Raw genomic sequence first — 12807 nt, 5'->3', positions numbered from 1 at the left:
AGGGATTTTTATGTAATAATTTGTTGGCAGTTTTTTTCTTTAATTACTTCATTTTGGGATGTTTGATCAACTCTGATCACTGTACCTAAAGGAATTTTTTAAAAAAAGTCAAACTTATCATATGATCTCTGTTTCCTCCTCCTTATCTCCCATCTCACTTTTGGAGCCTTCTTCTTCTTTTTTTTTTTTTTTTTTTTTTTTTTTTTTTTTTTTTGTCTTTTTGCTGTTTCTTGGGCCGCTCCCGCAGCATATGGTTCCCAGGCTAGGGGTCAAATTGGAGCTGTAGCCTCCGGCCTATGCCAGAGCCACAGCAATGTGGGATCCGAGCCGAGTCTGCAACCTACACCACAGCTCACGGCAACACCAGATCGTTAACCCACTGAGCAAGGGCAGGGACTGAACCCGCAACCTCATGGTCCCTAGTCAGATTCGTTCACCACTGCGCCACGACGGGAACTCCATGGAGCCTTCTGACATTCAGTTCCAGTAGGGACAGATTGATGTTTGGGGCTGCTGCACAACTGTTGCAATAAAATTTGTCTTTGCACCTTGGCAATTTGCTTATATGTTGGTTCCTCATTTTTCCTGGATTCTGTCTTTCTTTTCTGTGATTTACTGATGTTTGATAGATCATATGCTCCCATAACTTCCTGAGAAAGAAGTACATTTTCAACTTTTTATTTTGAAATAATTATAGATTCACAGAAAGTTGCAAAGGTAGTACAGAGGGATCCCAAGTATCCAGTTGCCCCAGTGGTAACATTTTACATAGTATAATAGCAAAACCAGGAAATGGACATTGGAACAAAGCATGTATCTCCCTCTTTACCATTGTATCAGGTGTAGATTAGGTAACTACCACAAAATCAAGGTAGAGAACTGTTCCGTTACCACAAAGATCTCCTTCATGCTACCCCTTCTTAAATGACAGTCACTCTCTTTAGCCACTAATTTGTTTTCCATATCTGTAGGGTTTTTTTATTATTATTATTATTTTTTTTTTTTGTCTTTTTGCCATTTCTTGGGCCGCTCCCGCAGCATATGGAGGTTCCCAGGCTAGGGGTTGAATCGGAGCTGTAGCTGCCAGCCTATGCCAGAACCACAGCAACGCGGGATCCGAGCCGCGTCTGCAACATACACCACAGGTCACGGCAACGCCGGATCGTTAACCCACTGAGCAAGGGCAGGGACCGAACCCGCAACCTCATGGTTCCTAGTCGGATTCGTTAACCACTGTGCCTCGACGAGAACTCCCCATATCTGTAGTTTTATAATACACTTTTTATGAGTTCATTTCTTTTACATTTGTTGGGATTTATTCTGTGACTCAGGATATGGGTTATCTTCATAAATATTCCAGGCACTTGAAAAGAATGTATATTCTCCTGTTGTTTGGGTGGAGTGTTCTTGTAAATATCATTTCTGTCCTGTTGGCTAATGGTGGTGTTGAATTCTATGTCCTTGCTAATTTTTGGTCTAGTTCTATCAGTTGTTAAGAAGAGAGAAGGGTATTGAAGTCTCCAAATAAAATTGTGGATTTATCTCTTTCTCCTTTCAGTTCTATCATATCTTTTTAATTTATCTATTTTGAAGCTCTGTTGTTTGATGCATAGGCATTAAGATTACTGTCCCCTTGGTGAATTAATCATTTTATCATGACAGAATGTCCCTCTTTGAATCTGGTTATTGTCTGTTCTGAAGTCATCTGGCTGATGTTTACATATTAGCCACTCCTACTTTCTTTTGGGTAATGCTTATATGATACAGGCATACCTGGTTTTATTGTTCTTGACTTTATTTCACTATGCAGATGACAAATTTTTTATAAGTTAAAGGTTTGTGGCAACCTTGCGTCAAGCAAAGCTACTGGTGCCATTTTTTAATAGCATTATCTCACTTTTTCTCTGTATCATGTTTTGCTAATTCTTGCAATATCATAAACTTTTTTTTCTTCTTTATTTGGCTTTTTAGGGCCACACCCACAGCATATGAAAGTTCCCAGGCTAGGAATTTATTGCAAAAAGATTACAACTCACTGGGAGTTCCTGTCATGGCGCAGTGGTTAACGAATCCGACTAGGAGCCATGAGGTTGTGGGTTCGATCCCTGCCCTTGCTCAGTGGGTTAACGATCTGGCGTTGCCGTGAGCTGTGGTGTAGGTTGCAGACTCGGCTTGGATCCCGCGTTGCTGTGGCTCTGGCGTAGGCTGGCGGCTACAGCTCCGATTTGACCCCTAGCCTGGGAACCTCCATATGCTGCGGGAGCGGCCCAAGAAACAGCAAAAAGACAAAAAAAAAAAAAAAAGATTACAACTCACTGAAGCCTCATATGATGTTTAACATTTTTTAGTGATAAAATGGTTTTTTTTAATTTTTTTGACTGTACTTGTGGCACATGGAAGTTCTGGGGCCAGAGACTGAATCTGAGCTACTGCTACAAACTGCACCACAGCTGTGGCAATGCCAGATCTTTAACCCACTGTGCTGGGCCAGGGATCAAACCTACACCTCCACTGTAACCCAAACCACTGAAGTGGGGTTCTTAACCCATTGTGCCACAGTGGGTACTCCTAAAGTTTTTTGTTTTTTGCCTTTTAGGGCCACACCCATGGCACATGGAGGTTCCCAGGCTAAGGACTGAATCAGAACTACAACTGCCAGCCTACGCCACAGCCACAGCAACGCCAGATCCAAGCCTTGTCTGTGACCTACACCACAGCTCACGGCAAAGCCAGATCCTTAACCCACTGAGTGAGGCTGGGGATCAAACCTGCAACCTCATGGTTCCTAGTCAGATTCATTTCTGCTGCGCCACAATGAGAACCCACTAAAGTATTTTTTAATTAAGGTATTTTTTTAGACGTAATGCTGTTGCACACTAATAGACTACAGTATAGTGTAAACGTAACTGTTTTTATTCCTTTTTTTTTTTTTTTTCATTTTCGACCGCCCTCTCAGCCTGTGGAAGTTCCTAGGTCAGGGATCAAATCCCAGCCACAGCTGTGACCTCTGCCACAGCTGTAGCAACACCAGATCCTTAACCTACTGTTCTGGGCCAGGAGTTGAACTGGCACCTCTGCAGAGCTAAGCCAGTCATTAACCCACTGCACCACAGTTAGGAACTCAAAATAATGTTTATATGCATTGAGAAGCCCCCCCAAATTGGTGTGACTCACTTCATTGTGCTATTTGCTTTATTGCCATATTCACTTTATTGCAGTGGTCTGGAACCAAACACACAGTATCTTCAAGGTGTGCTTGTATATCTTTTTCCTTTTTTTTTTTTTTTTTTTTTTTTTTTTTTGCCTGCGCCTGTGGCTTGTAGAAGTTCCCTGGGCCAGGGACCAAACCCATGCCACAGCAGTGACAACACCTGATCCTTATCCTGCTAGGCCACCAGGGAACTCCTCTTTTTTTATTGTTTTACTTTCATTCTACCTGTAACCTGTATCATTACCTTCAACGTAAGTTTCTTTTTTTTTTTTTTTTTTTTTTTTTTGTCTTTTTTTTTCAGGGCTGCACCTGTGGCGTATGGAGGTTCCTAGGCTAGGGGTCAAATTGGAACTATAGCTGCCGGCCTGTGCCACAGCCACAGCAATGTGGGATCCGAGCCATGTCTGCTACCTACACCACAGCTTGTGGCAATGCCAGATCCTTAACCCACTGAGCGATGCCAGGGAGCTAATCTGCATCCTCATGGATGCTAGTCAGATTCGTTTCCACTGAGTGACTACGGGAACTCCTAAAGTAAGTTTCTTATAGGCAGTATATAGTTGAATAGTTAAAATTTTTTAGGGGTTTTTTGGTAGGACTGAACCATACGGTGCTGTAGCCTGGCCTTTTCTCAGGCTCGTAGAACAGGTGCTTCCAAAAGAAGACACACCAAGAATTTTGTTTGTTTTTATTTTTTAGGGCCACACCCATGGCATATGGGAGTTCCCAGGCTAGGGGTCAGATTATACCTACAGTTGCCAGCCTGCACCACAGCCACAGCAACACAAAATATGAGCCATGTCTGTGACTTACACCACAGCTCATGGCGATGCCAGATCCTTAACCTACTAAGTGAGGCCAGGGATCGAATCTGCATCCTTATGGATACTAGTCAGATTTGTTACCGCAGCGCCATGACAGGAACTCCATTTTTTTTTTTTTTTAATCTACTATGTCAGACTTTCCTTTTAATTATTTATCTATTTATTTTTGCTTTTTAGGGCCAAACCTTCAGCATATGGAGGTTCCCAGACTACGAGTCGAATCAGAGGTGCAGCTGCCAGCCTATGTCACAGCCACAGCAACATCAGATCTGAGCTGTGTCTGCAACCTATAGCATACCTCATGGCAATGCCAGATCCTTAACCCACTGAGTGAGGCCAGGGATTGAACCCACAACCTCATTGTTCCTAGTCGGATTCGTTTCCACTGTGCCATGAGGGAACTCCCAGACTTTTCCTTTTAATAGGTGAAATTAGATGGCTTACATTTAGTTATTGGTATGTTAGGGCCTAAGTGTGACATTTTTGCATTTGTTTTCTGGTTTTTGTCTTTTGTTTTTCTGTTTTCTTTTTCCTACTTTCCTGTGGGTTACTTTGAACATTTTTAGACTATATATCTTTGTATAAATTTCTTCTTGGCTATGTCTGTTTCATATATGCAAGTTCCCAGGCCAGGAATTGTTCCTGGGCCAGGGATCAAACCTGTGCCACTGCAGCAACCCAAGCTGCTGCAGTGACAATGCCTCATCGTCATCCTGCTGTGCCACAAGGGAACTCCTATATAAATTTTTTTGTTTTTTTGTTTTTAGTCTTTTTTTAAATAAAAGTATAGTTGATTTACAGTGTTGTACCAACAAATTTTTTTTTTTAGTGGTTACTCTAGGTGTTACTCTATACATATAAGACTTTATAATCCACTGGTGTAGACATTTTATAAGTGCAAGTAAAGTATTGAAAGCTTACCTTCTTTTTTTTTTTTTTTGTCTTTTTGCTATTTCTTTGGGCCGCTTGCACGGCATATGGAGGTACCCAGGCTAGGGGTCGAATCGGAGCTGCAGCCACTGGCCTACGCCAGAGCCACAGCAACTCGGGATCCGAGCCGAGTCTGCAACCTACACCACAGCTCACGGCAACGCCGGATCCTTAACCCACTGAGCAAAGGCAGGGACCAAACCCGCAACCTCATGGTTCCTAGTCGGATTCGTTAACCACTGTGCCACGACGGGAATTCCGAAAGCTTACCTTCTTTTAAGTCTCTTTTTACAAATATTACATATCTTATTTTAGACTCACACTTGGTTAATAGTTGTCTGGGTATTAAATTCTAGATTGACAATCATTTTCTTGTGTGATTTTGCAGGCTTTGCTCCATTATCTTCTAGGTTTCAGTATTGCTAATTAGAAACCCAGTAGCATTCTAATTCTTAGTATTGGTATGTGATCTGTTTTTACTTTCTGGGATCATAGTGTCTTCCTTTTATCACTAATGTTCTGAAATTTATAATAAAGTGCCTTAATTGTGGATCTTTTCATTCATGTGTTGGGCATTCATACAGAATTGCTCTTTTAGTCCAGAAATATGTCCTGTAGTTCTTGGTCTGTTTCTTTCTTTCTCTTTCTTTCTCTCTCTCTCTTCCTTTCTTCCTTTCTTCCTTTCTTCCTTTCCTCCTTCCTTCCTTCCTTCCTTCCTTCCTTCCTTCCTTCCTTCCTTCTTCCCTCCCTCCCTCCCTTCCTTCTTTCTTTCTTTCCTTCTTTCCTTCCTTCCTTCTTTCTTTCTTTCTTGTCTTTTTAGGGCTGCACTCATGGCATATGGAGGTTCCCAGACTAGGGGTCGAATTGGAGCTGTAGCTGCCAGCCTGCTCCATAGCCACAGCAATGCCAGATCCAAGCCACATCTGTGACCCACACCACAGCTCAGGGCAATGCCAGGTCCTTAACCCACTGAGAGAGGCCAGGGATCGAACCTGCGTCCTCATGGATACTACTCAGATTCATTTCCACAGAGCCATGACAGGAACTCCTATTTTTTTTTTTTTTTTTTGTCTTTTGTCTTTTTGTCTTTTGTTGTTGTTGTTGTTGCTATTTCTTGGGCCGCTCCCGCGGCATATGGAGGTTCCCAGGCTAGGGGTTGAATCGGAGCTGTAGCCACCGGCCTACGCCAGAGCCACAGCAATGCGGGATCCGAGCCGCGTCTGCAACCTACACCACAGCTCACGGCAACGCCGGATCGTTAACCCACTGAGCAAGGGCAGGGACCGAACCCGCAACCTCATGGTTCCTAGTCGGATTCGTTAACCACTGCGCCACGACGGGAACTCCAGGAACTCCTATTGAATTACTTCTTAGATAATGTATTGCCCACTGATTTGTTTTTTTCTGGAGCTTTTATTATTTAGATAAAGGATCTTCTGGATTACCCTCTTATTTTCTCCTCTTATTTTCCATTTCTTTGTCTTTTGTTCTACTTCTAAGGATATTTACTCAACTTTTCATTAACCAGTTCTAAAGAACTTTTTATTTTATTTTTATTTATTTATTTATTTTTTTGTCTTTTTGCCTTTTCTTGGGCCGCTCCTGCGGCATATGGAGGTTCCCAGGCTAGGGGTCGAATCGGAGCTGTAGCCGCCGGCCTATGCCAGAGCCAGAGCAACGCAGGATCCGAGCCTCGTCTGCAACCTACACCATAGCTCACGGCAATGCCGGATCATTAACCCATCGAGCAAGGCCAGGGATCAAACCCGAAACCTCATGATTCCTAGTTGGATTCGTTAACCACTGTGCCACAACGGGAACTCCCAAGAACTTTTTATTTTAGCTATATTTACATTTTTTTTTTTTTTTTTTTTTTGTCTTTTTGTCTTTTGTTGTTGTTGTTGTTGCTATTTCTTGGGCCGCTCCCGCGGCATATGAAGGTTCCCAGGCTAGGGGTCGAATCGGAGCTGTAGCCACTGGCCTACGCCAGAGCCACAGCAACGCGGGATCCGAGCCACGTCTGCAACCTATACCACAGCTCATGGCAACGCCGGATCCTTAACCCACTGAGCAAGGGCAGGGACCGAACCCGCAACCTCATGGTTCCTAGTCGGATTCGTTAACCACTGCGCCACGACGGGAACTCCCAAGAACTTTTTAACTATATTTTCATTTCTAAGATCTCTTTCTTATTCTTTGATGTCAACTTAGATTACTTTGAGGTTTTCTTCTGTTGCCTGTGTTTGCCTCTGAATTTCTATTCCATTTGTTTTGATCTTTTTTTTTTTTTTTTTTTTGTCTTTTGTCTTTTTGTTGTTGTTGTTATTGTTGCTATTTCTTGGGCCGCTCCCGCGGCATATGGAGGTTCCCAGGCTAGGGGTCGAATCGGAGCTGTAGCCACTGGCCTACGCCAGAGCCACAGCAACGCGGGATCCGAGCCACGTCTGCAACCTACACCACAGCTCACGGCAACTCTGGATCCTTAACCCACTGAGCAAGGGCAGGGACCGAACCCGCAACCTCATGGTTCTTAGTCGGATTCGTTAACCACTGCGCCACGACGGGAACTCCTGTTTTGATCTTTTTGTTTTCCACTTGGAGTCTTTCCTCAAATGTTGAATTACACATTTACCTTTTAATTGGAGACTTTTTTCAAATGTCTGCCTTTTGAATGAGGCGTTAAAAATGAGACATTAATTAACCCTTATGTTGACAAAACAGCTTTGTTCAAAGAGTGGCAGTACAAGTCCAGTAGCCTCAAGGTGATCATGTAGTATAGACACACTGGACTTTTGGTGTCTTTAAGGCTTGTCTGGAATATTTCAGTTTCTCTAGAGAAGTATCCACTAATCTCTTGCCTGGCTGTTGGTGAGCAGAACAAGGAAGGGAAACTTGACCTCACAATTCAGTTGGTGGATTTTCACCAAAAACCACAGTCTCTTTTATACCTAGTGTTCTCAGGCTCTGATACTAGTTCAGTTTCTATAGAGAATAATTCTCCGGATCCTTGTTTGGGATAGATTAGAGCCTTATCATCTGACTTGTTAGAGTGGATTCTAGGTGGGGACCAGAGAAGTTCTAAGTATTATAAACCTTTAAATAATCCGTCCATGTCAGCCCCTGCTTAACCTTTGCTTTCCATTCTGCCTGTGCTGTATTTTCCATTCTGCCTGTTGCTGTATTTCCCCAGATTGCATGGAGCAAATTCTATTAAGTGTCTCTCTTTAGGCCCTTACATTTGACCATCCTACTTTTTGCTGAGTAATTTGTCATCTTTTCATCCACTTTCAGTTTCATATACAGTTTGTAATTACAGATAACTCCTTGTTTTATCCAAGCTATTTTCTGTTTCTTTTTGTTGATTTGAAATGGTATTTGACAGGTTGGCAACAAACCAATTTATAAAACTGACAACTTATGTTAAATGTTAAACTCACTGATGAAATAGGACTTTATCTCATTAGTAATATATTTCTTTCTCTGAACTCCTAAAAAGTCTTAGCTGTGATATAGTAATACCTTTGATTTTAGTGTTTTGATTAATAAATTTTGCCCTCATGTTGGCAAAATAGTTGACATAAAACTCATTTAAATAAAGGATCCAATTCTTATACTTTTCTCTTGATGGGAATATTAATTATTTTATGTTTGCTCCAATTTCAAAATAGGTTGTTGTCTATGCCTCATCTAAATTTAAGATCTATCACTGAGCAATATTATATCTTATAAGAAAATTCTTTACCAGTTTAAGAACTCTGATTTTTATCTCTGATAATCTATTATATTTTATAGTTATATAAGTTATAATGGAGTTTCCATTGTGGTGCAGCAGAAACGAATCTGACTAGGAACCATGAGGTTGCGGGTTTGATCCCTGGCTTCGCTCAGTGGGTTAAGGATCCAGCTTTGCCGGGAGCTGTGGTGTAGGTCACAGATGCAGCTCGGATCTGGCATTGCTGTGGCTCTGGTGTAGGCCAGCAGCTACAGCTCTGATTAGACCCCTAGCCTGGGAACCTCCATCTGCCTCAGGTGTGGCCCTAAAAGGACAAAAGACAAAAACAAACAAACAAAAAAAAACCTTATAATGTTTAACTTATATAAGTTATATTATCTTGTTTCTGTAGTCCTCTTTCTATAATGATAGAGGCTAAAATTGCTGAGAAATTTATTGAACTGTGGCCTTTCTCTTCCCCAAGGTTCTTTTAGAGCAGGATATATTTCATCATTCCTTGATGGCCTGTTGTTTGGAAATTGTGCTCTTTGCCTATAGCTCACCTCGTACTTTCCCCTGGATTATTGAAGTTCTTAATCTGCGACCGTTTTATTTTTATAAGGTGAGATGAGAGCAGAGTTCTATTATGATGTGCCTGACATAAACACCCTGTTTATCTTAGAGCTGAAGAAGTGAACTGTAGTGATGTCTGGAGAATATTTCAAGAAGTATTCTGAAAATATATTCCTTTTGAGGTGGGATCAAGGACAAAAGAGATAAGTAGAGAGGGCATCAGTAAATTAAGCCAATCTCACAGCTTGAGTTTTTCTATCACTGACTTGCACATTTGTCCAGACACTAAATAGTTAACTTTTAGTTTTCCATTTGATGAATGTAAATCATAATCTTGAAGAACAAAAAAGCTCTTTCTCCCAGGAGAACGAAAAGGCCTGGGAGTTCCCTTGTGGCACAGTGGGTTAAGGATCCCACATTGTCACTGCCATGGCTCTGCTTGCTGTGGCATGGGTTTGAACCCTGGCCAGGAACTTTTTGCATGCCATGGGCAAATGTTTTTCTGCTAGAACATTTTTCTTATAAACACAGAGGTTATATCTCTAGTAATATTTAATGTTACCTAAGATCTGATTTTTTTTTTTTTTTTTTTTTTTTTTTGCTTTTTAGGGCTGCATATGTGGCATATGCAGGTTCCCAAGCTAGGGGTCAAATCAGAGCTATAGCTGTCGGCCACAGCCACAGCCACAGCCACAGAAATGCCAGATCCGAGCCGCATCTGCGACCTACACCACAGCTCATGGCAACGCCGGATCCTTAACTCACTGAGCAAGGCCAGGAATCATACCCACAACCTCATTGTTCCTAGTCGAATTTGTTTCTGCTATGCCACAACAGGAACTCCCTAAGGTCTGAATTTAAAACTGATGCTATTATTACATTTTTGGCATGATTTAGTTAATATTTTGTCATCTATGTTACTTTCAAACTATTAATTTTAGAAAAGTTAGTTGATGAGTTGAATTTTTATACCTGAATATGCCTAAAGTTGGAATAGTAGTCTGAGAATGGGCAGTGAATTCAAAATTGCACTGGATTGGGAACCTGACTTCTACCACTGTTGGGATATCAACCAGTTTCACCTATCATTGCCTCAGTTTTCCATGTATAAATAAAACATGAAAACCAGAAATGTATGTGAAAGTTTTTAAAGACCTCAAAAGCTTCTTTATAAGTTAAAATATATTAATAAATCATAGAATTATGGTTCTAAGATATTCTTGGTTCTGTGTTATCCGTAAGACTAGAGCTAGCCATATCTGCAAGCCTAGTGTAGAACTGACTGCTTGAGACCACATTACTTTCTCAGTTTTCTCTTCTCCAGGTTATTGAGGTGGTTATCCGCTCAGAGGAAGGGCTATCCAGGGACATGGTGAAACACCTAAACAGCATCGAAGAACAGATTTTGGAGAGTTTAGCATGGAGTCATGATTCTGCGCTGTGGGAGGCTCTCCAGGCTTCTGCAAACAAAGTTCCTACCTGTGAAGAAGTGAGTTAGGGCAAGGCTAATAATCCTATCATTTTATAAAATAATAGCTCTATTGAGACATAGTTCCCACACTATGCTGTTGACTCATAAGTAAACAATTCAGTAGTCTTTAGTATATTTGTAGATATGTGCAGTCATCACTACTGCCAGTTTTGGAACATACCTAAATTTCTTGAGGGAACAAGAAATGTTTGCTTCCCTACTCTCTTATCTTCTTCCTAGCCCTAAGCAACTGGTAATCTACTCTCCTTCTCTATTGATTTTCATGTTCTGGACATTTCATGTAAATGGAATCATATATGCAGTCCTTTCATAATGGATTATTTTATTAGAATAATATTTTCAGGGTTTGTCCAAATTGTATGTATTAGCACTTCATTTCTTCTTAACGGCTTAGTAATATTCCATTGCATGGATATACTACTTAGTTTATTCATTTATCAGTGGATGAACTTGGGTGGTTTTCACCTTTTGACTGTTAAGAACAATGCTGTGGTGAACATTCATGAATAAGTTTTTGTGTGGACATATGTTTTCGTTTTTCTTGAGTATTTGGCTAACAGTGGAATTGCTGGGTCATATGGTAACTCTCTTTATGCTTTGGGGGAACTGTCAAACTTATCCAAAGTGGCTGCACCATTTAACATTCCTATCATTAGTGTATAAAGATTTTAGTTTCTTTTTTTTTTTTTTTTGTCTTTTTTGTCTTTGTTGTTGTTGTTGTTGTTGCTATTTCTTGGGCCGCTCCCGCGGCATATGGAGGTTCCCAGGCTAGGGGTTGAATCAGAGCTGTAGCCACTGGCCTACGCCAGAGCCACAGCAACGCAGGATCCGAGCCGTGTCTGCAACCTACACCACAGCTCACGGCAACGCCGGATCGTTAACCCACTGAGCAAGGGCAGGGACCGAACCCGAAACCTCATGGTTCCTAGTCGGATTCGTTAACCACTGTGCCACGACGGGAACTCCAAGATTTTAGTTTCTCCATACCGACTCCACCCCAATATATAAAGAACTCCACTCCAGGAGTTCTTTACATATTTTAGATACACTCTCTTATCCAGTATATGATTGGTAAAACTTTTCTCCCTTTCTGTGGGTTGTTTTTTCACTTTCCTGAAAAGCAGAAATTTTTAATTTTAATGATAGCCAGTTTATGTATTTTTTTTCTTTTGCTTATGTTTTTGTTATCGGAGCTAAGAAAGCATTAATCCCATCATTTAAAATTTTTCAAATTTCTATTTAAAAAATTAAACAATTTTCATTCGTAGTATTTAGAATAAAGAGGCCAAAAGCTTCTGCCTAATACACATAAATTGCACATTTGGAGTTCCCATTGTGGCTCAGCAGTAGTGAATCTGACTAGTATCCATGAGGATGTGGATTCAGTCTCTGGCTCCTGTCAGTGGGCTAAGGATCCGAATTGCCATGAGCTGTGGTGTAGGTCACAGACTCAACTCAGATCCTACGTTGCTGTGGCTCTGTGGCATAGGCGGGCAGCCACAGCTCTGATTTGAGCCCTAGCATGGGAACTTTCGTATGCCACAGATGTGGCCCTAAAAATAAAAAAAAAATCGTGTTTAAGTTTAGTATCATGTAGGAATTTATTTTTTCCCCCTCCACTTCTTTGTTTTTGTTTTGTTTTGTTTTTGTCTTTTTTCGTCTCTTTAGGGCTGCACCCATGGCATATGGAAGTCCCCAGGCTAGGGGTCCAATCAGAGCTGTAGCTGCCAGCCTATGCCAGAGCCACAGCAAAGCAGGATTTGAGCCGCATCTGTGAGCTACTCTACAGCTCATGGCAATGCCAGATCCTTAACTCACTGAGAGAGGCCAGGGATCAAACCTGCATCCTCATGGAGCCACAGCAGGAACTCCTCCCTCCGCTTCGTTGGTATTTTTTTTTTAACTCCTGTCTATATATCGTTTGTTTTTCCTCTCCTTATTACTTCATTAATCTTGATTTTTCACTAATCTCAAACTACTAGAAGAATTTCTTAAGACTAGGAAGAACTGAAAAGATCTTTTCTTTTTTTTCTACATGCCTGGCATGCGAAAGTTCCTGGGCCCA

The 12807-nt window shown here is 41.4% G+C and overlaps 1 protein-coding gene across 9 annotated transcripts in view; it reads left to right on the top strand.

Moving 5' to 3' along the window:
• The window catches only part of RBL1 (RB transcriptional corepressor like 1), a 78105-nt gene that overhangs the window by 31541 nt on the left and 33757 nt on the right, over positions 1–12807 (top strand). For 5 of the 9 annotated variants that reach the window (XM_021077348.1, XM_021077349.1, XM_021077346.1 and 2 more), the window contains 2 exons: positions 9162–9299; positions 10575–10739. In XM_021077348.1, the coding sequence (XP_020933007.1) occupies positions 9162–9299; positions 10575–10739 (303 nt within the window). Of the gene's footprint in view, positions 1–9161; positions 9300–10559; positions 10740–12807 lie in introns of all 9 variants that reach the window. The other 4 variants (XM_021077347.1, XM_021077343.1, XM_021077345.1 and 1 more) reach the window with 1 other exon arrangement.

Source organism: Sus scrofa, chromosome 17 (assembly GCF_000003025.6).
Source record: "Sus scrofa isolate TJ Tabasco breed Duroc chromosome 17, Sscrofa11.1, whole genome shotgun sequence".
Taxonomy (NCBI): Eukaryota; Metazoa; Chordata; class Mammalia; order Artiodactyla; family Suidae; genus Sus; species Sus scrofa.
This window is presented reverse-complemented; position numbering and strand designations above follow the sequence as displayed.